At 39.1% G+C, this 27,201-nt stretch overlaps 1 protein-coding gene across 3 annotated transcripts in view; it reads right to left on the bottom strand.

Moving 5' to 3' along the window:
- Positions 1 to 26,789, bottom strand: part of GRM1 (glutamate metabotropic receptor 1) — a 188,197-nt gene extending 161,408 nt beyond the window's left edge. For 2 of the 3 annotated variants that reach the window (XM_062573715.1, XM_062573716.1), the window contains exon 1: positions 26,027 to 26,726. In XM_062573715.1, the coding sequence (XP_062429699.1) occupies positions 26,027 to 26,726 (700 nt within the window). Of the gene's footprint in view, positions 1 to 26,026 lie in introns of all 3 variants that reach the window. The other variant, XM_062573714.1, reaches the window with a different exon arrangement.
- Between the last annotated feature and the right edge of the window lie 412 nt (positions 26,790 to 27,201).

The raw sequence follows: 27,201 nt of genomic DNA, 5'->3' as shown, positions 1-27,201 counted from the left end.
GTGGCTGCAGACAAAAAGGTGACTTAATGCCGAGAATCCAGGCAGTGCTAATACAGGAAATGAATGTAAAAGCTGAATTACCACAAGTAAAGAACAAATGATTAGTTTGCTTTGTGTAGCTCCCACAGAGGTAATATGGAAGGGTGAACTTCAGAAGGGCAGACTTGTGAGATACAAAAAAAAATGCTGAAAGCAAATAGGAAGACAAAGTCATAAGCCTGAAAACATGGGAGCTATCATAGACCCCTTAAAAATGCCACTTGTGAATCAAGGGCAAAAGCGAACACTTCGTGTGCTCTTTTCTGAATTCCCATTAAGCTTCAGAAGTACAAACTGGTATTAACTATAGATATTAAGTTAGTCAAGACCCAAAAGAACAAAACATAGCAGTGAGACTATTTATGGCAACAGACTCTGAAAGTGACAGTCTTGACTGGTTTGCTTTCACCTCTGTCCCTTTATCTCAGCATTAGGAGCAAATGGGTCTAGAATATAAAAACTAAACTGCTCAGGAAAGTTAAAAATTTCAAATTAAATCTCAAATTTCAGCTCTAGTTCTTCTCTACAGAGAAGCATTACAATTGGAGAAAAAACAATAAAAAACCCTGTCCAAGTTATATAAAAACCTAATGCATCGTTAGCCACCAAGACAACTGCTTCCAGTTCATGTAAAAACATGTCTTATTTTTTAGTACCCACTTTTCTCAAACAAACTAAACATTTCTATAATTTACAGTTTCTGACTTCTGAATCCTAAAAGTAGTGTGTCATTCTGGAAGTTTTTAAAGCCAGACACATCTGTTATCCCATGACTTTTTTACTAAGGTGTACCAAGGAACTTTATAGATAGGTTCCCTGGGCAAATGAAGAAAAAGGAACTAAAGAATACTGTATGATTCCCCTTGACTTTTTTCTATTTTAAAAGAGAGATGAAGTCTTTTCTGTCCTGGGGAGGGGAGGGGGGAAAGATGCAAAAATTGCCTGAAGACAAATGAGAGATGCCCTCTCAGCAGGTGCTCCAGAACAATCAGACACCTTTTACTTTACGTCCTTATCCTGTTTCTTGGCTGAATTTTTATTTGCTCACTATTATCAATAATAAAAATTCAAGAAAAATGGAGATTAAAAATTAATGAGATCAAAACAGAATTTTATCAAATATTTAGCCTGTTTATCTCTAATTTATTAACCACAAAGTGGGATTTTTCCTGCATTTTTCTTAATTGCTTTTTTGTACAATACAAGCTCCAAGAAACTGAATAAAAAATTTCAATGCTTATTCTCACCTTCTGCATTTGTACTTTTTGTTTTCACATTAAAAATCCCTACTCTTTACCCCATGGTGGTAAGGGAATGTTTTTAAGAAGAATGACCTCAAGGCAACTTGGAAAAGATATGGAAATTACACAATAATTATCTGGATTTTATAGCCAGGAACTTCACAGTCCTGCCTGCTAGTGCTTTGGAGACTGACACACATAGTGTCTGTGTCTGTATGGCTTTATTAGGTTGTGCCACAGCAGGGCCTCAGACCAACCAACTCCTCCTGCATCCACGTTTGAGCCATAAGCCTGCTCCCAGATGGCCTCCTGCACGCTCTGCTCTGGAGACCAAATGGGCACCATCATAAGAATAACTGGCTTTTGCAGTGCTCCTGATAAGGTTCTTCTAGCATCATGTGTCCTTAGGTAGATAGAAGTAGCACTATTATGCAGACCTGTGAAAAGGTTAGTTGGAGGGGTATGAAAAGAATGACCCTTTTCTAGGTTGTGGCATGGAAGAAAAGATATATTTCCAATGACACACAGAGTTCATGGAGAAAGCCCAAAACACTGTTTTTTCTCAAAGACAATGTGATTTTACATTCCTTACACCCACAGCCCTATGTTTTATATACAATTCCTGAAGAATAGCATCTCTATGCTCACAAGAAATACAGTCACTGAGAAAACCTAAAAGCTTCTTGTTTTCAAGCTGAAATAATATGAATCCAAGTACTTAACAGGAAGCAAGGCCTCATTTACTGGGCCTTCAAAAAAACCTCACTCCTTTAAAGATGTGCCCCATTAAGGGAAGAAGCCCTCTGCAGATGTCTCACAAATTAACTGCGGCCCTTCAGGGCTTGTACAGGGCTGAACACCAGGAAAGAAGCCTGCTTGGCCCCACCATTTCCTTCCCAAAACATGGTGCCTGCGTACTCTCTCTCACTCAGGCGACTGACCTGAAGAAACGGGCACGTTTTCCCTCCTTTTCTCTGGCTCAGCAGGCGTTTCCCGACCTCCTGACAAGCAGTGATGGTTACCAAAGGGACACAGGCATTTGCAGTGTGAGGTGAGTGCTGGCTTTGCCTCCCTGCAGCAGACTGGCTTAGTGTGACCAACCAATAACCCCTGTAACGAACGGAGGCTCAGAGGAGATGGGCAAAGGCAAGATGCCCTTGAAGCTCAGGAATGATGCAAGATGCAGCTTACTAATCACAGCTTAGTTACACAGAGAACCGACTTCATCTCAACACAGAAGGGACCAGAAGGTGATCTTTGTTTTAGATAAGTAGCCACACATTTGGTGAAAACGTTTCTTTCTGAGCTGAACAAAGAATGTGAATGTCTCCAGATTAGCCAGACCAGCACGGGGGAAGTGTACAGGCAGCTCAGCCCCACAGAGAGCATAAAACTTGAACAACTGTCAAAGGAATTTTTGAAGAGAGCAACGGGCTGGAGCTGGCTTCTACCCACGTGTTCCTTTGGGAATGCCTGGCAAAGTGATGGTAAGCATATTACAGAGACCAATAATGACAATTACACTTTTATTGTGATTTCAGTATATTGCTGTATCACTCTGCTAAATCAAAAATCCTGTGTAGCATCAAATACCTTTAAAGTAAACTTTTATATTAAGCATTGCATCCTCTGTATGTGTGGAATATCTAAAAGAACCTGGTCAGAGAGTCCTGGGCTCTGACAGTCAGCAGCGCCTGGCCGGCGACCAGACAGCTCTTTGTGGGCTGCTGGGTCACCTCTGCCAGGCTCCTTCCCAGTTTATGGACACTGTAACCCATGGCTGAGAGGGAAAAGGCAGCCAAGGGGAGGGAGATGATCTTGGACAGCGAGGGATAGTGGGATCTGTGAAACATGAGGAATTTTACAATGAACAACACGCATGTGAGGCTTTTCTTCTCGTGCACATTCATGCAGCATAGGGCCTGCCAGCAAAGCTAGTATCACTATAAATACTACATTGCTTGTCTGAACCTGCCTCTGATGGCTAGTGGAAAACAGGAGGAGGGAGGCTGAGACTGAGCACATATTAAACATATCTAAATACAGAAGCTACTGAGAGACAAGACAACTGTTCAGATATACTGTTGTCCAGGATCACTGTAATTAACCACTGTCAAAGTAGGCTATGAGATGGCAGACTGTGAGGCCGATTTGGGTTGCCTATCTGCCTTGGTTTTGGCACTCAGCTGCCAATATAGAAGCAAGGCTCTTGGCAGAGACACACGCTATCTATAAAAGCCAAAGAGCTACACTAGTGCAGCTGGGTCTGTTCTCATAGTTGTGGGAATGAAGAAATTCAGTCTGCAGATAAAGCTATATGTCTGCCTTCCTGGTGAGCTTTTCATGCAGGATGGTTCTGTGAGGCATTCGGTTCCCTGTGCAGTTGTTCCAGCACCATGAGCTAGAGGAGCCCCACATGGGCTGGAAATTTCTGACAAGGGTCTCCATCAGGTATGTAGAGGATTGATGAGGTTTTTCAAGGCATTCTATGTTTCAGCCTTAACTGAATCAATAAATGAGTATATAGATTCCTCTGTTATCTTGTGATGGATGTGATCTGTGCACACGTAGCTAAAAAAAGAGTGCACTAAAATACTCAAAATGTTTCATTCCAGCAACTGAAAAAAATCTACTTTTGACAAAGGAAAGATGTACTTTACAATTCAGAGTACTAGAAAATCAGTCTCTGAAATCCTGACTGGATACCACGGATGTACTATCCAAAAGCCCTAGACATTAGAAATTCCTTTTTGGCATTGCATAACCTAGCATCACTGACATGCCTCTGGCATGAAATAACATAATGCTCTGTGACAAGGTAGAACCAATATACAGTGAGAAGATACTGAATCCTTCAGACACATAGAATGTTTTCAGGCCACGTATCATCTGCCTCTTGTGTCTAATCCAAATACAATGGACCAAATCAAAGTAGATAACAAAGCACATGCGATTTCCAAAAATAAATGCATTTTCAGTTGCTAATTATATTGAGTTTTTTTTGCAGATGAACTGAACAGTTCATTTTCATTTTTCTGAACTTCCACTAAGCTTCAGAAGCACAAATTATGATTAACTATAGGGTAAGTTAGCCAAATATGAAAAGAACAAAATGCAACTGCAAGACTATTTACAGCAACAAGCTCATAAAAGGGGTTCATAAAAGTGTTAAATACCTGGAAAGGAGAAGAAGGAGAAGTGGATCTTCTTAAAGAAAAAAATAATAACTGCACAGGTGCCTCTAAATTCTGTATACCACTGTAGCCCCACATAAACTGTCTATCTCCAAAAAAATGTATGCAGCACTTAAGTGAAGATTTGGAGTCCTTTGTACAAGTCCCACACAATCTCCTCCCCTCCATAGCAAGCAACATACTAAGTTATATTTTATGATCATTAGTAAAGAACCAAAATTTCACCAAGAGAATATATGGTAGCAAAGAACCTCAGGGACTGAGTAAAGCTCACTTACATGCCAAAAAGGACTAGATGGTACACAATCTGTTTATCTGTTACATTGTCAGCAGAATTTCCTTGTTTCTAAAACATTGCTGTATTTTCCACCATCCATGTCTTCAGATAAAAAATGAACTGTTTTTTTTTTAAAAAAGTGGTCTGAAAGCAAGTTTTTCTTTCTTGTCTCCTTCAACAACGAAGGGGAAAGTTGTATCACTATATTCTTTTTCTGAACACCTAAAAGGTTTTATTTCAGATGGTGACAATTTTTATACAATTTTTGCATAAGGACTTCTATTTTTAACAAACTAGTTTGCCCACCTCAACCTTAGGTGAGTGCTTTTTGAGAATTTTCAAGCTCTTAAAACAAAACTTTAGCCAACCAACTTTAACTTTGGTTGGAAATTTTCTCCCTTTAAAGGAAGTCTTTGAAATGATCTGGAGTGGATTTACATGGTTTTTATTATAAAGAAGAGGGATTCAGACAAATGACTGTTGATAGAATACAGGGCTACTGGCTTATACAATGCCTCTGAGATTTCTTACAATATAGAATGCCAATATTTCCAAGCCATCGTATTGCATTTTCCTTAACTTACAAGGAGGGCATATCAAACCAGTAAGACACGGTAAAAATGAAATGAAGAAATTAGAAAGCAAACAAAACATCATCTGATGAAAAATGTAAATCTCCAGCTCTGCTAGAGTTAATTTTAACCTTGTATTTCAATATATTATATAAGGATAATATTTTTAAGAAATCACCTGGCAACTTACTTATTGAAATTATTAAAAAGGGGAAAAGCAGACAAACTGCTTATTTACTGAATTAATATACAGCATTCTCCAAAATAAATATTTACTGTATAGTCTGTAGCCATAGGAACTGGACCTGTTGACTCTTCTTCTTTGTCTCTTTGTTCTCTCCCTAAGTACATTCATTTGTTCAGTTGTGGGCAAAATAAAAGTACTCTCAGAAAGACAATTGACTGGACAAGTTCTGGATGGTGCTGGGACCAGTGGCAAGCTGCTAAGGTACCTTCCAGGGAGAATCATCTCAGTCCATGGAGGTATTCACTCCTGGGGAAGTGGCATTTCTCCCTTCTCTCCTTGATTACTAGCTAAAAGCACTTGTGGTTGAGGCTTTCCTTAAAATCTCTTTCAACCAGCAAGTATTAGAGAAGTCTCACAGTAACACCAAAAAATAGCTCAGGAAGAGTAGGACCTTGATCAGAACTTAAATCCTCTTGAGTCTCACTGGGCACTTCTTGGCCAAAGCATAAAATCAGTGTATTAATGAACCACAAAACAAAACACTATGGTTGATAATTACATGCGAAGCACTTTGCCAAAATACCTGTGAAGTATCTTGCTGGAATAACTCTGCCAGCCTTGATTTCAGCCCTGCATCACAAAGACATAGCTGTTACAACTAAGTTTTACAGGAAAGTAACTTGCAAGAGATCAGCCTATAATAATCCATTTGTTGCTAAACCTCATCCATAGTTATAAGATAATGTTTGAATCTTCAGTAAGAAACCTCCAAATTGAGACAGAAAAGGCTGTTAACAGAAATCATACTTTAAAACGTCACCTTACACTCTGCCTAGAAAGACAGGTTAGACATTACAGTTTTCCTTGGCAACATTAATCCAATTAATTACTTCATTTTGCTAGTAAATTAAGAAAGTAATATTTTTGCCATTTTTGTAGATAGATATCTGCCTGTAACAAAAAGCACTGATGGCCAAAGATAAGTTGATTTAAAAAAAGAACCCCAAATCTGAATTATCTATTTCACTAACATCGTAGTGCTAGGAAAAAAATTAAAACATCACTTCCTGAATTGCATCCGCTTTAGTCACATTTTGTTATAGGTGTCAACTCTGTCATAATATCATCTGTCAAAACGAATTAGTGGAGAATTTAGTACTTCACTTTTAATGAAGAATAAGCTTGTAATGGCATTTCAATTTTCCTTCATCCTCTTGTTAGCACTTGATAAATGTTCTCGCACAAGCACTGCTGCTCTTCTGACATGTTGCCTGCACTCCAATCTAGCAAATCTAGAGAAAGCCAAGGCAGAAAGAACTCTGGTTTCCTTAAAGATTCTTGAGATCTCTGCAAGCTATTTTGATCTTATTGACTTATTGTAAAGGGATTTATTGCTTTTTTCTCCCCTCTTGAATAATGCCTTTGTTTTCGGTGGATGGATATCCATATTAGCAGAGATTGATGAACACAAAACAGTATGTCAATAAAAAACATCTGAAGTGCTTTTGTATGCTTATACACATACATATATATATGTATCAAATATAGTAGGTATAAACAACAGAGGGGGTGAACTTTTTTTTTACTTAACTATGGGGTGTTGTGAATTTTTATTTAATATATACTTTTTTTGTCATACATAGGTCCATCATAAAACTGCACAGGGAGTAGTGCCTCTCTGAGCACACCGCCAGCTATGCATGATCTTCCAAAGCCACACGGCACCACCTCCTCCTAAGCAAGGAGCTCAGCTGCTGGAGCTGTCTCAAAGTTTGCCCAAAGCATGAGCAAAATTGCATTTCTGCCCCAGAAAGTGGCTTGGTCAGGCCACCCCTGTGAAGGTGGAAGAAGAGCAAGGTGGGGAGAGGCTCTGGGCACAGAGCCCAGGCGAGCTCAGGAGAGGTAGCCTGGTTGCTCCAAGTGGTCCCAGGACAGGCAGGACAGGCAAGACTGGAGCACAAGCTGCTGCTGAGAGCCAGTGCTCCTACAGCAGCACCCATCATCTCACATGGCATCTCCCAGCCCCAGCGACACCAAGCCTGACTGTCCGGCTCCCAGCATGGCTGGCTGGGCAGCAGAGCTGCCCCTTTCTCTGCCCTCCCCAGTCTGCCAGCCCCACCACATCCTTTGCTTAGGCAGAAACTAGCCCTGCCCTCACTAAAAGGAAACTATGCCTTTGGCTACAGTCAGTGGTACAGGAGGCTGAAAGGTAATAGAGAAACATTGGAAGTTGGGAACTACAAAAAACAAAGAGAAAGATACAGAAAAAGGACAGTGCTGTTGGGTCACTACTAGAAGGGAGTCTGCAGAATAGGAAGTAGTCAATAAATATTTATATTTTTTACTTCAGGAAAGAGACAGATAATGTATACATACCAGAAGACGATGACAATGTCGATGGTGATGATGAATGAAATAATTTCCCTTCCCAGTTCAGAAGGAAATCAAGTGGCAGCTCCAAAAGGCAGGCATTTTAAAATGGGTATGTTCAGATAACTTCTGAAAGAAACGTCTGAGGAGCTCGCTGAACTAATAAGAATTATTTTCAAAAGCTTTGTGAACTGCCAGAGGATGGCAAGAAAGGCAACATTGTGCAATACTTTAAAAGGATAAATGAGTTGACCGGAGTATTTATAGATCTGTCAGCCTAATATCCGTTCTAGACAAAATAACTCAGGAGCTGACATGGGACTTCAGTTAGAAAAAGCTGAGGGAACTGGGCAATATAGCTAGCGCCAATTATTATGTTGAAACTAGATCTTTCAAATTCAGTTATCTAGCATATAGATACCATTGGATCTAGCTTTGTTACTAAAGGTAATGTTTCTGTAATAGGCTTAGATTTCTACAGGACATCTGCCTTCATATTGCATGACATTCTGCTATGAAACTGGAATGATAAAAACCAGCACTGCATACATTAACTAGATTAAAATCTGGCTGGAAGATTTCAACATATGCTTGCAGTGAGGGAAGACTCATTGAATGGGTGTCTTTTTACTGTGTCCCACAAGGATCTGTTCTTAGATTTTACTAGTTAACATTTAATTAGTGACCTGAAAAAAGAAAATATAAAATCATTACTAATAACATTTGCAAATGACAGAAAGATTGGGAGACAAATTACTAATATAGAATGATCTAGGTCATTCAGTAAACTGGATGTAAACAAATAAATATAGAGTTAAATACACATAAATATAAACTCCAAGGAACTAAAAATGCAGCTCATACAGGATATCTGACTTCATTCTAGGATGCAGTTACTGGCTTGGGGATTGCAATAGGTACGCATTAAATGTGGTGCTGTGGCTAAAAAAAATAATAGAAACATTTTTAAATATGTTAATAAGTTCAATACCATACCAATGGAGAGATTATACTACCTTTTCTTCTTTTTGACATTGGTATGACTGCTACTACAATAATGTCCAGTAGTCAAGACGTTGAAAAACTGGTGACTTTTCAAGGAGTAGCCATGAAAATCATGAAAAATAAGAAGACATTACTTAAAGAGCTATTCAAGGACTCAGTCTCCTTTTCTGATCAAAAATCTTCTCCAGAGCAAGAACCAAAATCAGGGAGCTTTTAATTCTAGGAGGAGTGAAATTCTAGAAAAATATCCCAGCAGAGCTACTGATATCAAAAAGTTTACCAAGCTGGGGTTTTAAATAGGTTAAATGTATACACATACGATGTGGGTAGTCCATGAAGAGGATGTTTGAAGAATTAGATTTTGAGTTGGACTGTATCTCAGGAACTTTCTGCTCAACTGACAGCAAAGCTGGACCTCTGCCTCTGCTTTGCATTCCTAGAATGTGTATCTTATTTCAAAACAGGCAATGATCTCATGTGATCATGGTTTCTAGAGTACTTATTTTAAAAAGAGGAAACTCTCAACTTAAACACAGCAGAGCTGCTTCTTAGCTGTAACATGCCCCCGTTGCTTGTCAGCCCAGTTGTTTACATGGCTTCTTGAGCAAGAAGTGTCCAAGCAGGGCTCTGTTCATTAGAGGCCTCAGTGCTGTAATTCCAGATTAAATAGAATTACACTTCTCAGTACTTGACTAGCTGCTGTTTGATATGCTAGTGCTCTTAACTCTGATGTGCTATTTTTGAAAGCCCTGGCATGCCAACACCGCAAACTCCGCGAGGCCTCTGTGGAGATAACAGCTTGAGCCAAGCAGCACAGCTCTCATCAGGGAAGTGGGTGACCAGCCTCCACTCTTGACATGAGAGGCTGTGAAACCACATCTGCCTCTCACGAGAGTGACCTGATCACAGTGCAAGCGGGTGTTTCTTGAGCTGGACCAACGAATATTCCAATAGTTCTTGCAAAATACAGCAGTGTAACGATTGCCAGTGAGGCTTCACAAAATGATACTCCAGTCTTCGCAGAGGAAAAGTTGATTCAGAATCTCTTCCAGGTAGTATGATCAGTGAGATAACATGTACGATAAGAAACACCATCGTGTTTCACACTACATCTCTTACTAAAAGCACCACAGAATAAAACATTTTTAAAATGTTGAAATATTTTTTTCATTTGACCCCAAAACACATTTTTCCATGATAAATAAATAACCACCTAACTCTCCAGCAGAGTTGTAGGCAATCATTCTTTCACAGGAGCCAGCTAAAGGTAAAATGCCCCTCCACTTTTTTCCTCCATGTAACTGCAGATCATATCTGTATCCCTCTTGCCTACTGGTTCTTATTGCCTAGTTAGCAGAGAAGCAGAATATCTTGATTCATAATGCATATACTCTGAATAACATCACACTGCAGAAATTAGGGGTAAAATGTCTTTGTTTGCAGGTGCACATTATTCCCATCCTCTTGTTCATTTAAGTGTGTGCCTTTGCCTGTTGGTGCTCCTGATTAAAACAAGTAGAACATTTTTTCCCTTTATTCTAAATAACAATGGCCTCTGTCACCACAAAGATAACCAGTAGCAGCATAAATCCAGGTTTCCCTGAGACAGAAATTCAAATGCACATTACCAGGAAGTAATTCTTTGTAAAGATTTACATTTTTAAAAATCTATCCCTGAAATTCTTCTGTATAAAAGAATGTAGACTTCCCCCATATACATACACCATGTTCATTTGCATTGAAATGGTGTAATAACTATACCCACAACCTGTTCCTACAGAAATAGTGGCAAATCTTCCACTGACATCAATGGGATCTGCTTGAAAGTGAATTACATTTTTAGACAAAAATAACTTACAAGAATAAAAGGCTAATTATGATCTACTTGTGATGACTATAAAACTGTTTTCAAACTCTTTGCCTTTGCCTGCCTAAAAACTAAGCTTTCAGGCTAGCTCAGACAGTCTTTTTTCTGCTCTAAAGAAAATATACTTCCCAGTGACTGAGGATGTGACCATCAATTTTGCATGATCCAGAGACTCAGATGCAACATCTGGTTGTTCAAATTACTGAAATATGATGGCTTGTGGTGAAAACATGAGAAGAATAGCACTGAAGGAGAGAGATTTGGCAATATGTATATGCTTTTCTACGAAGCAATAGCTTTAGGAAACAATAAATGGTCTATTGAGCTTCTCAGGAAGTGTTCTAGGTATCAGTGTAGATTCTGAAGTACAAGCCTGGAAGAAGAAGCTGTAGGAAAGACTAGGATAACTTGGTATGGGAAAATAAAGGCTATGATTTTTAGGAGAAGGGATGGTGAGACCCAGAATTAAAGGCAAAGCTGATTAGAAGTTTCCTACAGAATATTTCCTCTCATTGGAAGATGTAGAGTCAATGAAATGAAGTCTTTCTATCAGAATCTCTTTATTTCAAGAAATTTTTCCTCGAAAGGCTACCTAGTGTTGTTACAAGCACCCTCCAGTTAGCCACCTACAAGGCTCTGCTGGCTGTGTAATGAGCCCTCTCTTTTCAATAATAAAGTATATATAGTATTTATTCTGAATATGAGCTAAAACTTGTATTTTATTTTTATTTCTGGTTCACAAAATACTAAGTATTCTGTAATTTAACTTAGTATTTATTGGAAGCTAAACAGCATCATATAGCTTCCCCGGAAGTTAAGAAAGTTTGTACTGGTACAAAGAGGCTGCCAGTATCAAAATGCCAGTAGCCTTTTACAAGAGAAATCTCTGTGTGATGGAGGCACAGAAACACTGCTTCTTTCTGTTTCCACTGTGTGCATTATTTTCCTGTATGTATTATGATAGAAGCATTATATCAGTTTGTGAATTTGAAGGCATACAAATTAGCTCTCAAATAAAATTCATTTAAAAAAGAGTGGAAATAAATCCAGGTGAAATTTACCCCAATGTAATTCAGTTTCTAGTAAGTGGATAGATAATAAAAGCAAAACAAATAAAATACTTAAAAATAAATCCTAATTCCTACATGAGCAAATACAATAAACTTTCAGCATTCAATTACCTTGATCTTCTATTTACAAACTCAAATAAGGTAGCCTATCTAATCAGTTATTTCAGCACTCCACTGTAAATTAAGAAAGACAGAGGTAACTAACTTTTATATGTCTCCTCAAAGCAGCACATCCAAAATTTTGCCCTTTTTCTCCAACTGGCTGCAGCCTCTTGTCAGCCCACCCATCAGTTTTCATAATCTTCTAAAGTGCACAGTTCTGAGGCTGTTTGGTTTCCCTCTAGCTTAATATAGACCTTCACAAGGTTTATAAATATTTGGGGTTTTATCTAAAAAAGCCTATCCTTAATATGAGATAAAGCAGATCATGATTAATCCTGCAAGGCAGTGAACACATCTGGAATGTGGGCAACCCTCAGAAACTATGCCCTGTAAGTATATGGTTAATTCTTGTCTTCCATAATTCAAGGGTTTAATGTTAAGTTAGGGCTCACATGCCTTTTTGTATCAAGGTAGAGTATCCTGCACCCTGAAGGATCTTCCCACAGAGTCAGGTGTATAGCTAAATTTCTGTCTATAGCTAAACTCACATTGGCTTCGTCAAAGCAGAATCATTGTCCTGAATCTAAATACAGATGTATTGCCAGAGTTTTAAAGAGTATTTTGTTATTCGTATGTCCTCAGGATATGAACTATAAAAAGCACTGATGTGTCTTAGGATATTTGTGGTACCAGGACATTTCTGCTTCACACTTCACAGGCAACACCATGGCTATGACAAAAGTGGACTACATTATTTCATGTACATTTTGACTCACTAGAAAAGGCACAAGTAGGTGAGACAAGGGCACCGAGTTTTCAAACTGACTATACTTTAAAATGCCTTGTAAGAGCACATTAAGCTGTTCACTGCATCAAGGTTGCCACCAAATGTCACATCTATGCCAGAAGATATCAATGTCCATATTTTCTGTGTTAAATTTTCAATGAATATTCACAGAATTCGCTATTGCATTCCTTTTCTGAAAAACTGCTGAGTAAAAATATTAATTACTGTAGCTACTAGTTTCTTGTTTTCTTCCACAGTGTCTTTTTATTTTGCAAATGCTGCCAGATGAATTATATCCTTTTACACACAAAGTAGCATTCTAATTAGTGAAACCATGAGAAGAATATCACTGAATCCTTTCAGAACACTTGCTACTCTTCACAGGCACACAAGCCAAGACTGATGTTAGGAGGAAGAGGACAAGTGCAATATAAAGTCCAGATATTTCTAAGAGCAAAAGAAGAACATGCTCAGAGTCTGACTTTGACATTGGGGTTGTGAGGAAGAACAGGGGCAGGGCCTAAAGGGGAGAGGACAAGCACATTCACATATAGGGGCAGCTCTGGGGTGAAGGGAGTAGGGAGAAGAGGAGGAGGAAGCAATACTCTCCTCCTGCCTTCACCCCTAGAAGAAGAACAGAGTGCAGAGCCCATGGCATGTTGTTCCGGGAGCTCTGCACTGAAAATTCTCTTCCTACTCTCTGGAATTACAGTTCCTGATATATTTGTAAGCCCTTCATTCTCCTGTCACAGAAAAAAATGTATAAAACATCATCTTTTTCTCTACTAAAATAGGCCTATTATAGACATTAATAATGGTGAGGGTCTCCAGTTGGAACCTCACTGCTCTGACAGAGGAAGACCTGCCAAAGCAAAAGAAAGAACCAGAACTACTTTTAAGTTAAAAAAAAAAAAAACAAAAAAAAAAAAACAAAAAAAAAAACAAAAAAAAACCCAGTCCTAATGAAGACACAATAGAGTATTTTCTGCTTCTTCTTTTCTTTTCTTTTTTTTAATGTGGTGAAATGTTGTGTAACATGTCAGAAGAAAGATTCCAGACTGCAGATGAATGGTATTCATGTAACCTTTGTGTATTTTCCAGCTGCGCTAAGTACTCCTCTTCCATTGGTATTCCTATCCAAGACCCATAGCGGAAGAGCATAAAGAGAGACACCCTCTGTACAGCCAGGATTCTTAAAGAAACACCTTAAAAACAAGATGAGAAGTCCCCCTGAGAAGGAGCTGCAAGTCAATGCTGGTTAGAAGATGGTTTATGGGTAAAGGAGGTTAAAGAAAAAAGGAGGAGGAGTTAAAACGAGGTTAAAATGATGGTTTATGGATAAAAGAAGGCAAGACCCAAGGCACCTGAGCTGAAATAAAAAAAGGTCAGGATAATACGGTATAAATACATTCAAAATTATTACTCAGAAATAATTTTTAAATCAATTCAGATGTTTTCTTCTGCTACTCTGCTGAAATCAATGGAATTACAGGAGATGTAACTCAGCATCGAATCCAGACTAATTACTCCACGTCACGAGAAAAATCAGTGAATATTGACAAAATACTAACTTAGAAGAATGCATGCAAATTGCAATAACAACGGAATAACTTTGACTAGGGGGAATGTTTAGTCTTGCTTTTCTTTTCCCATGGAATCAATATCAACAGCACAGGATACTTTGAATTTTCTTATACAGCTGAACAGATGAACAAACACGAGTGTTAAACTACTGTTCAAATTAAGCACTTCTTCCTACCTGCTTACTTAATCAAACCCATTCATAAATGAATAAGATTTAATGCCAGAAAAAAAAACAGCAGCTCTTTTTGTCTGACCACCTGTACAGAGCCACCTTATGTATTAACTCAAGATAACACTGCGGTGTTCAGCAGCTTGCATTTGACTAAAACTGTTCTGGAACGTCTGCAGTAAATCTTGATTCTATGATATCAAAAGACTGAAAATTTATCACTTTCTGCAGTCATTTGTCCTAGTGGTTAATCACCTTCACAGGTGATTAATTTATGTCTTGTTTCTAACAGAATTTGTTCACTTACTAGCATTGTTACTTGTTATGCATTTTACCATTAGGTTACAGAGCCCTTCAGTTCCTCTTATTTCTGTTTGCTTAGGAGAGACTAAACATTTGTTGATTAATCAAGCTGGGTCTCTTTTTGATAATCAAATAGACTAAGCCCTTTTAGACTTCTTGCTATGAGATATTTTTTTCAGTCTTCAAATAATTTTAATCTCCATCCCTTTTCAATAGTTTAACTTCCTTTTTAAAGTGTTGATAGCAGAACTGAACAGAAAGTAACAAAATAAATTCAATTAATGTCTTAGAGTGAGGCAAAGTTCCTATTCTCTGAAGCATGACATTAGCATTTTGTATTTTTTGTTTTTTTGATGCAGCGGTTTGAACTGAGCTTCTGTTGAGCTGCTTCTCCTTGGTGACTGTATACTATGTTTAGGACTTCTCCTTTCAGAGGCACAATCCGTGTCCTGGGCAAGTGGTATATGTGCCTTATTTCTGCATGTATGGCAGCTCCTGATGTTCAGGGTCTCAGTCCTTTATTTCCTATTTTGTACTTCTCTCCACTTCTGCCACAGCCAGGCCCAGCTAGGCTCCTGTTACTTCTGAAATGCTCAGAGAGACTTTGCCAGCTGAACTAAGCAAAAGTGCAAGGCTTTACAGAAAAGAAACAGCCAGATAAACCACACTTACATTTACAAGGGATAGGCATGTACAACAGTTTACAAACATGTGCACTTGCACAGTGTCAATGCCTTTGCTGTCTATCTGAAATCACGTTGGGCAGTGAATATGTGGTCTTCATTGTGGCAGGTCTCAGGTACATTCTGGATCTAGGTCTAGGTGACTGGCAGTGCCACGCTGCCATTTAATACGCATGGACTGAGCTGTTGGATGTTGGAGTCATTGTCAAACCTGACAGTTGACACAGAATGGTTTTCATCAGGTGTGTATCCACCTGAAAGAGAACGTCTAAGGCTTGGATGAGTCTTATTTACAAGGGAATGCATAGACATCTGAGGACCATGGTTTTGAGGGGAGAAGGGAACAAAAAGACTAATGAAAAGGCACACCGATGAAACCTGCTTGAAGAAGAAACTGAAGAAACTACAGAACAGTGTGTTGTGGCTACATGATACCCAGGCTGCCGGGAACACTGTTTGGCTAACTCCCTCTTCTCAAAATTTTGTACACTTTTGTTCCAGCAGAGTGACTGCACTAGCTCGGCCCTTTGCTTCATAAACCCATGGAACTTTCAATCTGATCCTGAAGTTGAGTTTTTCATCTCTTGGAATTATGGCCTGACAAATAAGGGCATCCTCCGAGAGAATGCTGTTGGCACAGTACTTTTACCCATTCTATCCAGCTCAGTAATTGTAGATTTTAACTTTCCAGTCTCACAATTCATTCTACCAGTTTTAGCAATGCTGATAATATAGCATACTTTGACAGCACCATGAATATCCAGTTTCATGTATTTGCTGCTCAGGCTCCTAGATTTATACACATGGAGCCTGCAGTAGGGAAATACGTACTCATTAGGAGGATTACTGTCTTTCAATACTCAGCAGTTAACACAACTGCTACAGTACTCTACATGCCAAATTTCTTTGTGCTTAAGCTTCTCCACCAACACCATGCGGGTAGAAAAGGTTTATATAAATCAGCACGAAATATTTGCTCAGTAGCTGATAATTACTTACAAATTCATCTTATATATTCTACTCTATATAGGAGGAGATAGTCAAGGTTCAATGGAGCTTGGCCAGACATTGTAAGAAAGAATTTATGAACATTCATTCAGATTTCAAATGGCTGTCACTTCAGCAATATTTATGCCTGGTTCTTAAAGTTGTTTGCCTGGACTAGTTTTGTTTGAATAAATTTTTAGGGAATTACTATCTTGTACAAATATACATATCCACAGATAAATAAGAATGTAAGTTGCTGCTCAAATGATTGCCAATAGCGACTGCATTTTAGAAAATGAAAGTTTGCTCACAAACAGCTTGCAAACAGAAAGAAGGGTTATGTTCACTGGGGAATTCATTTGGAAGCAAGTCTAGTAGCCTTCTAGCTGGAGGGAAAAAATTATGTGTGTATGAGTATCCTCAAATATCTAGGCAAGTGCAACACTCCCTTCGTGCATTTTTACACTACTTTCAATTAGCTATTAGATCCTTCTAACTGCAGGATGTACAAGCTCTGTAGATTTTTAGTGCCCTGTGAGGAATGTCACCTCCCTAACCGAGGATGTCAATATCTGAGAATGGTGGTGAACCCCATGCAGGGTCCGTGGAACTCAACAGAGAACCATCAGCTACCTTCAATGTGCATTGGGCCAAGGGCCTTGCAGCTGCATTTACTCTCTGCACCAGCATAAAACATGATCTTCCCTGCTTTGTCTACTAGAACTGTAAAAATGCCTGTCATCACAGCATTTCTATAAGGTTTTAAAGGGACTCATAAATCATTGCTGGATGTTAATAGAATATGACGATCTTTTATGCAATTTGTTTAAAAACAGTCATGAAAGAATATAAATGAAAAATTTTCAAACCAAGGACAATAGTGTTGTGTAACACACAGCATGACTTTTCAGTAAAATGAAATATCTGTCACCCAGTTTTTTGATAGGTGCCAGCGATCCAGGTAGGCGCATGTCACAAGAGAAGAGAACAGCTTGCGATACACAGTACTTTTTCATTAAAAAGCACCCCACATGTCACAAGAAGCTAATAACAACCCTAGCTCTATATGCAGGCTATAGGTAAGATAATGGAAAATGAAGTAAAATCTTACATACTGTGTATTGATTTCCTTTTCAGGTGCTTGTTGACTGATCTGCTCACTGAACCCACAAAAGAAGAATCAACTCTTGATTGAGACTCAAGCAGTATACAAGCCTTATTGAGATGTAATTATCAAAAAATCAGTCTGTAATCATGAGTATACTTTTTCATCTTTGGAGTGAAAAAGATATATATGAAATAAGAATCAGTAACAGTAATATTTAATTTAAAACAAAAGAAATTACATAAAAACTCAAAAGCTAGTTTCAAGGAAATTAAAAGCAGCAGCTAAAAGAATAAAATACTAACAAATTACATGGAGACTATTTAGACATGAGAGGCTGAGAGTATTTTTATATGTTACTATTAAAAAAGAAAACTCCAAAAGGAATAAAAAATCCAGCATGGTTAAATAAAAAAGTAATTTTCCTAAAGATATTAGAGCAGAAGAAAAAAACACAAATGCTTAAAGGAATGGAAGTTGTGTCCTAATGAGCAAAAGAGAACAGAATGTGCTCTGGCAAATGAAATATAAAACCACAATAAAACAAGATGAAACAATTCTGAGACATAAAGGCGTAGATTTAAATAATCCAATATTCTGCAAATATTCCAGAAATGGGAAACTTGCCTGAAATTCCATAATAACCAATTACATAAAAGGAGCACTCAGGGAAGATAAAACCATAACAGAAAAGTTTAATTTTTTGAATCTGTGCTGTCTGTGAAAAGGGCTAGGATGTTTCTCATAAAAAAAAGTAATCTCTTATACAGGTTAAGTCTGAGCAATTGACTCACAGTGTCAATAGAATGTATTTTAGAACAAATCAATATGATGGACTTTAACAAATTGCCAGTACCAGCTAGTTTTCAAAACAGAATCCTTTTGTGGTTCATTACTGCCAATTAAATTTATATTTTCACATGTCATTTTTTTTAATAATTTATTATTTTAAAAAGCATAGAGTGTAATCCAATGAGCAACAGACTTATGATTTCTGCATGAGGCTAATCGGTAGGAACTATAACAAAAAGCAGTATTAACGGACAAGTAAATAAATATGCCATATTAGGGGAGAACCTGCACAGCCTTTTCAGAGAAAAAGCATACCTTGTATGTTTACTCGAGCTCTTCAGTAGAGCAGATAATTATATGATTGATGCTATAGGATAATTGGAATTTCAGAAAGCTTTTGATGAAGTCTCTTACTAATGGCACTCATAGAAATATAGTTACTACCGGATAAAACAGAAGACCCTGCTATGGATTAATAAGTGGCTAACAGATACGAAGCACTGTTTAGGAAATAAATTCTGTGTTAATAGATAAAGAGAAATGCATGTGAGGAAAAAAACTGAATAATGGCCTCTGAAGTAGTCTTTACTATTTAAGAAAAAGGGTTTTCATTAATTTTAAAGCATTTTCTGATACCTCATTACATGGTGGTAGCTAAAAAGTCAATAGACTACTAGCTTACTATAAAAGATCTGAGGGCAATACAGAAGAGACTAAAGTATAAATAGATCCAAAGTATAAAGTATAAATAGATTCAGAAAAAGATTAGTCAAATTCATAGAGGAAGGGCCCATCAGTGGCTAGAAAGCCTGGAACTTAGGAAGTTTCTACATACTGAAGCTGTGAAGGTTCACTCTGTGTACACCCTGCTCTTATACTCATCTTCTAATATTCAGCACGCCCATGGCTGGAAAACCAACACAGCAGTTTTAAGACTTTTTTTCCCACATAAAACAAATATCACTACTAGAGCTAATATTACTGCCTTTATATATGAGGTTCTTAGACAAGCTTCTTACACGTCATTTATCAACAGTGTGAGTTATTCCAATCAGGACAGAGTTTTACATAATGGCTATTGTCCTGTAAATATTTCTTCATTGGCAGAGTAATAAGGTTGACCTGAACTCTGTTAATATCAGTGAACTTTATGCTGCTCTAGGGCCCATAAGCAGTTGCTCATGGACAGTAGAGACTAGACAAGAACCAGGGCCCATCAGGCAGGAAAGGCTACAATCGCTTCCATGACCACGCTTTCCTGTCACCTCTGTCAACAGTGACATTGGTCCTGGATTGATAGGCAAAAAACATTTTCTAGAAACTGTGTTTCAGTTTTATATTAGTGATAATAATCATGACCACAATACTAGTGATTAGGAAGGGAGTCGTTCCGAAAATTTTACCGGTAAAACCAAGCTAGTTATCCACTGCCTGAAATCCATGTGTTGTGCTTCCACCTGGCTCTTGCAATGCCCTGTAGCACAGAAAACAGCAGGATTGTTTCATTAGCTGAAAAGCAATTGTAGTTCATGTTCAGTCAGTCCCTGGCTTTGCTGTTCCGGCTGCCAGCAAGGGTGTTAATTAGTGCCATCTGCGATGGTGGCTCTCGCTGTGAACACCTGCCACCTGGAAAATATACTGAAACAACCAGGTTGCCTCCCACAGGTCCACGAGCACCAGTCAGTGATGACTTTGATCCGTACTGTCCTGGACTGGGCCTGGATTAGTAACTGCCAGTGGGATGCTTCTAGTCTCCCACTGCAGGTACCACTCACGGACCCGACAGTGCCCCGAAGAGCCTTTCTCAACAGATGACACTATGTGTAGTTACCTAGTCACACATCACATAGTTTGGGGCTTTCTGTCTGAGAAATCTAAGTGTAAGCAACTTTGTATTATGAACCATATGTTCAAAGGAATATTATAGAGTCATTTTCACACAGCTTGTTCAGAAAGCCGAGGTCATTTAATTTCTTTACAACAGTTTTAACTGAGGGAAGAATCCTGCAGCAGTTTACAAGGACCATGGGACATACAAATCTAAAAGCAAGGGGATAATGCAGAAAACTAGAAGTGACTGACACAAATGAACCTATGGTGTCAGCTGATATATATGAACTCTAGTAATATTGCTGAGAAGGCAGGCAGAGAAGTTAGATGAGTCTTTTGAGTCGATTTAACTCATGCAGCTGTCAGTTGTGCAGCTGAAAAGCTAGATTATTAGTAGTGCTGCAAAGCAATATATTTTCTAGAAGGAATTTCTCTTGAACCTCTATGGTGTTTTTCAGCCACAATAATTTTGCCAGCATCAATCAATATAAGTGATTCTTCCAGCATAATAAATATATTTAATTTGTCCAATGCAGGGAAGACTCTAGTCTCCACTTGTTTTAAAGTTAATTTCTGTTTCCCTTAGAACTTATTTCTCTACTTTTTCTCTATTACAAAGCCTCTGGTGATGGTTAGTGAGGCTGATTAAATAGAGAAGAAAATAGACCAGAGTATGCATTTTTGAACACACATTCAGACATAGTTCACATTTCATAACTGTTAATACCAGTAGACTTGTTTATGAATTCTGAAATTTCAAACCTTTGAAATGGAACTGCTGTTCATTATTAGTTGACTACAATTTTATTAGAAAGTATCAATCATTCAGTGACACTACGGAATTAATCATATACCATTATTAAAGATAGTTGTAGGAACACCTTGTGATAAATTAAACACAGCCCTCTTGCATGAAAGTTATTCCTCCAAGTCATTCAGTGGATAATTAAAACTATCAGGCTAAGAATTCCTGTGGTTTGAATTGGTGCAATTGCTTTGAAGCTATGTATGAGAAAAAAAATCTATGTCAGTGCATTTATTCAAATATCAAGAATAATTTCCCTTGAATATATATTTAATTATATATAATATTTAATGCTTTTTTACATTTATGTTTTGTACCAAGGAATAGAAACATGGTTCCTATATATTTCTTGGGAGAGTACGTAAGTGATGCATTTTGACATATTGCCCCACTTATCTTTAAAAAGAAATATTTACTAGCACATCCAGAGCTAGTTTGCTGACTTCTGCCAAAAGAGCTGTTCTACCTGTGATATTTGCAAATAAGTGCAAAGATCAATCTCTTCCATCCTTTTACTAACAAGTAAAACGGTGTTTACGAGTGTGTGTCACTACAGTGGAGAATGTGTGGCAGTCTGGTTATCAAAAATCTTTGTGAGGATAATTAAATCTCCCACCCTCTACTTTGATCTGAAAATCTTTACAGTTACACCATCTGTTTCATCATAGTTCTTTCTAAGCCTTTTACTCAAGCAAAAGGAAGAATCTCCTAATAGAAATCTGACAAAACTGATGGAGGCCAAAAACATCTCAGTGCTATGAGTAAAATTAATCTACAAACAACCAGAATTGGGTGCAGTTAACTTAAGTGGCCCATTTCCAAATATATTTCTATGAGATCCATACATTAATCTGTCAAAATGGAAATTTTGTTTATAAATGAGTCTTTGTATACTGCATTGCAAGAATTGTCTATAAATACCAAAAGATATCCAAAAAGATCTATTCCGCACATTCAGATTTTGCATACACAGAATCAAAGATCTTACATACATTTTATAATGCTAACATATATGCAATGATTCAAACGAAAAGCCAGGTTTCCTTCACTAGGACAGGCACTAAGCATTTCTCTTTGCTTACCTAGAAGTTATATTCTTGGAAAATGGGGTAGTAAAAAGGCTTCTCACACCATTGTCTCTGCTGCTTTTCGTATAAGGGAATAGCTAAAGGTGAGGGATTTGGTGGATACTCAGCACTGATTACTAGACAGTGTGTAGGCTTCTTGTGGGTTTTAGAAGTCGATATGACATACAGCAATCATATAACTGATCCAAATTTTCTGGAGATCAACCCTGCCATTGAGGTGCCTTCACAACCAGAGCAGCGCAGAGCTGATGCCTGCCATGTCCCCTCAGCATTTCTTGCCTTGTACCAACATGCACCCAGAGTCTGTTCTGGGAACAAGGAAGAAAGCGACCCATATCTCTTAACAGTTTTACCGAAATGACTAGTGACCACTGAACAGGTTCTGACTGACACCTAACTCTGAAGTTATCTCACTGAAGATCAGAATATCTCACTTGGAAAACAGCCTTTAGTAAGGATGGCACATTATGCCCTAAATTATTTACCATGCTCAGAAAGGGTGAATAAGACCTAAATTCAGGAGAACACATAGGATTGTGCACAGTTTAATACATGTGCTTTTAGTTCCTTTGATTTCAATCGGATGCCTCTACTTGGAGTTAGATATCCACTTGCGTGCATTTGTGAATAAGAATGACTTCTAGGTCTAAGAACTGAGAAGATGTACACATGCCAAGAGCTCCAAACCGAATTATTTTTGAAGAGTTATTAAAAAAAAAAAAAAAAAAAAAAAGTAGCCTTGAAAATGCCTTGCAGCATTTATACAGTCACACAGATTTCCATGGGGACAGTTTTCTCACAGCATTTCATGACTACTTAAAAAATGCACTTTCATGATGTGCAACTATGCTCAGCTGGGATATGTAATAATCAAACATAGTAGCTTGCCATAGTAGCTTGTTTGTTCTTGCATATATAGCTTTATATGCCAATTTTAATCTAAAATGAGTTATGTGGGCCTTTGGAAAAAAATTTGTTCATTAACACAGAAGTTTCTACCCAAGTGCTTCTTTTTTTTTTTTTCTCAATAACTAATGGTGGAAAAAAAAAGGCACGGCATACTTCCATGCAACTTAATTTACCAATGTACAAAGATTGTATGTGGCTGAATGCTGTCACTACTAATGGCATTAACAGGTGGAGAATAAATTTTCACATACTAAATGCAAAGATGGATGCTCAGAACTAATTAAAAGACATCATGCTACAGATGGGGTGACTTTCAGTATCTTTATTCTGACTGCATGTTTAGACTTCATATTAAGAAATGTAGGCACTGAATTGTGTGGTATTAATTTCTGATCTTTATTAAAAGTGTAATCTTGCATATTGTTGTTATTTTTCAGATTCAAATAATTCAAACTAGAAAATAGTTGTGGAGGAAGGGGAATAGAGGAGGTGAACTATAGAGCTCATCACCTCTGGGTTGTTTCTGTGATCCTGCCCCAGGTCAGTGTTAACTGAAGAGCACTGCTATCTGACACAGGTAGTCACATTAGTTAGTGGTCTCATTGCATCCCCTTGTGGTTGGGTAGCTACAAGAGCTGAGGGTTGTCCATCCTCATGAGAACCAGGGACTGAGAAGAAACTGAACAGTGGTTCTGTTTCCAAAAGGCAATCGGGCGAGATCTGAAGTACTCAGAAGGTGGAACAACTAACTTTTTTCCTGGTGAAAAACTGTGCATTTCCTAGGAATATGCCTGTTTTTCACATTTGAAGTGGTTCTCCAAGACCATGACACTGTAGGATTCCTCCCAGCACATTTTGCAGTCCACCACAAAGACCATGTAGTCTATGAGGCTATGTAGGCCCATGAGTAAGAGTGATGGTGAAGTGGGGACGTGTTTCTAACCATGCTTTAGCCCTGTATTTGCAGACATAGCATGGATGGAGCAGCCCCTGTTTACACAAATTATTATTCAGAGTCGTCCTGTGTTGGCTACTTAAAATGAGTCCACCTTTAATACACCAGCAAGTAGATCCCTCACAGAGAATGCATGAGATTTTAAACAACAGAAATGTAAACAACTTATACCAATTTTCATGAGCACTAATTTCACTTTAAATTAAAAAAAAAAAAAGTCTTTGGGATGTATGTAATTACATTTGGGAAATATGGAGGTTTACTATATTACTATATATTTCCAGCAGAGTTTGTAGCTTAAAGGATATAATAAAGTTTTAGCAGGTACAGCTAAAAAAAAAAAAAGAAAATATGAAACTGGAGCTGGATCATGTGCAAAATAAGGAGACTGTTTTCTTGTGGGATAGAAATGATCCATTATTTTCCAAAGTATTACTCCAAATAGTATAAAAATATCTTGCAACCAGCATTTCTTGTTAGTAACATATTTGTAAAAATGGACAGATATGAATTAAAATGTCTCATAAGCAATGAGTGAAATTGCTACTTACGACGATCTTTTAAAAAAATGAACAAATAACCCTCATAATCTATTATCCTGTCCAAAAGAGATAAGTCCTACTAATGTTAATGAGTTATATCCATACACAAAGAGAGAGAAAGAGCAGATCCCTTAGCTAATGTGAATTAGCATAGCTCCCCGGAAGTGTATTGAAGAGAGATAAGGCGATTTACCCCAACGAAGCATTTACCCCTTTGATGTTTATTTTCTGCCCTGGCTTGCCACAAGACCTAATCACATCTGCCAGCAGCAAAGACTCTTAATAGCTTATTTTTAACTCGTTAGAGCAGTTCGGTTTTTCATCTGTGACATGGCATGAAATGAACTGCGAATGTCAGGTCATTGCTTCCTGCTCTTGTATCTTTTCTCTCAAACTTGCACCACGTTCACGTTTTAACTGTCCAGTTTAATTCAATTCACCTTTGAATGTTATATTTGCAACTCTTACTGAAGATTCTTTTTTATATTATTCGTAACGATGTATATTCTTAACATTTTTTTACTTAGCCATCTCTTTGAAAATAAAAGTAGAGTCAGCTCAGTAACCAGAGGGAATCATAAATCAAATCCATTAGAAAGATTTAGTCAAATGAAGAGAGTAATTGTAAAGATATAGCAATAATATGATCAGGTTTGTAGTTCTGTACTTTAAAATACCATTTTCAGGACCATAACTGGACTATAGAAATGTTTCAGCAATATATCACAAGAGTTTGCCTTCTCTCAAATCTGATTACTTCTGTAATTTATGTTGGTCTGTCTTGCTTGGTTGTAAATCAAGATCTCCTTTTTAAAATACCTTCGCTTCCAATACTCTTCTCTTCAATTTAAAATTCATAACACCTGTTGATTATAAGCAAACTGAACAGAGCAAGATTTTCTACTATTACTCAGGCTACATGAAAACGTTTTGGACCCGACTTGCTAACAGAATAGCCATTGGCCTTTATCTTTCACAGGACATTCCTCTGCACAGACTGCAGGGAAGGGAGCAAGATTTTCAGGGCTCTTTCCTCTGTATTCACGGCTCCAGAAAGCGGGTTCACAAGCAACAGAACTCGCAGCTGCTGCGGGAGTACCCCGCTCAGCTCTGGCTCCGTTTTCGCTCGGGCAGACCTGCCAAACGTGCCGTGCTTGTGCGTGAGCCCTGTCAACCCGCCCCGCAGAGGGGCTCCAGCCTTGCGCCGGCGCTGCTGACCGCGGCCCGGGACGCTCGCAGCCGGTGGCTGTTTGCTTGGCAGCGAGTGATTCATCCCCGCGTGTGGATGAAGGCAGGGGCCAGGCGGGACAGCCACGGAGCCGTCCGGGACCGCGTGTGCTTTCTTCAAGGCGCTGAAATCCCTCGAGTTTCCTACGGCCGGCGGGATGCCGGGGCCAGGCGGGGCCGGGGCAGAGCCGCCCGACTCCGACCCCGACGGCGGCCGCGACCCGCCCCGCGCTTTCCCCGCTGCTCCTACGCGCCTCCCCGCTGGGGCCGGAGGCCGAGCCCGGGGGAAGCCGCCTCCCACTCCTCCCCCCGGCGGCGCCGCTCCCCTGTACCTACCTTCCGTGTGGACGGCGGAGACGTAAGTCCAGTTGTAGCGCTTGACGATGTCGAGCATGGCCCGGGCTTGCAGCGTGTCGGAGGGGACCACCCTGAGGAAGTATTTGTAGAGCGTTTTGTCGCTCAGGTCGATGCTCGTGGCGGAGTACGCAATCTGCGGGATGTCAAAGAGCTGGAGCAAGTTTTGCACTTGGATGGCCACCGAGCTGGAGCCGGGGCCAATGACGCCCGCGATGGGCTTTTTCACTCTGGTCTGGTGTTGGGGTTGCGAGTCAGACAGGCACCGGCTGCTCCCGTCCTTGTCGTCTCTGATGGAGATCAGGGAGTCGCGGATAAACTCAATGCTCTGCTCCAGGGCCACCGAGGAGTGCCAGCAGGAGTCTCTGATCTCGCTGCCCAGCGTGATGTTGGGGAGCAGGACAGGGTCGGCGTTAATTTTATCCAAAGTGTGAAACATGGCTTCAACTCTCTGGATGCCATATTGCTCACGGATTTCCCCACACTTCCTCTCCGGCACTTTCTCAGCCGGTGGCTGGTGGTGGACAGAGAAGAGGGCGCCGATGATGACATCCCCGTCCATCCGAGCCACCGACCGCGGCGAGGAGGCTGCCGAGAGCAGCACCTTCCGCCCCGCGCTTCGGGGGAGCACCTCCACCTCCAGGAGGAGAGCGGGGAAGAAGACCAGCAGCACGCCAATCATTGTGTTGCACCAGGTCATCCAGATCCACGTTACGAATTTCACGGGCTCCTCTTGCCTGCACATGATTTAAGGACATTTAGCAAAAGACATGTGCTTCCCCTCTGCCAGCTCTCAAGTTGCTCCAGATACCATCACAGCAAAGTCTTAAAGCACAGCGCTCCGAGGTGCCAAGGCAGCCGCCATCCTAGTGACTTTTAGCCTGGTGGCATAGAAATAAGGGATAAAACACGCTAGTCAGGGAATCGATGTCAAACTCGATTAAAAGAAAAAGAAAAAGAAAAAGAAAAAGAAAAGAAAAGAAAAGAAAAAAGAAAAGAAAAGAAAGAAAGAAGAAGTAGAACACTGCGAAGAGATTTTTACGTTTGCAAATGCCGGGGTCAATTTGCTTCAATAAAGGCTCTAGAAAGGAATTTTCAAGAGGAATTTAAAGTATCTGTTTATTTGTCTTGACATACGAACATGCACACTCACGTAT

Source organism: Rhea pennata, chromosome 3 (assembly GCF_028389875.1).
Source record: "Rhea pennata isolate bPtePen1 chromosome 3, bPtePen1.pri, whole genome shotgun sequence".
NCBI classification, from domain to species: Eukaryota; Metazoa; Chordata; class Aves; order Rheiformes; family Rheidae; genus Rhea; species Rhea pennata.
This window is presented reverse-complemented; position numbering and strand designations above follow the sequence as displayed.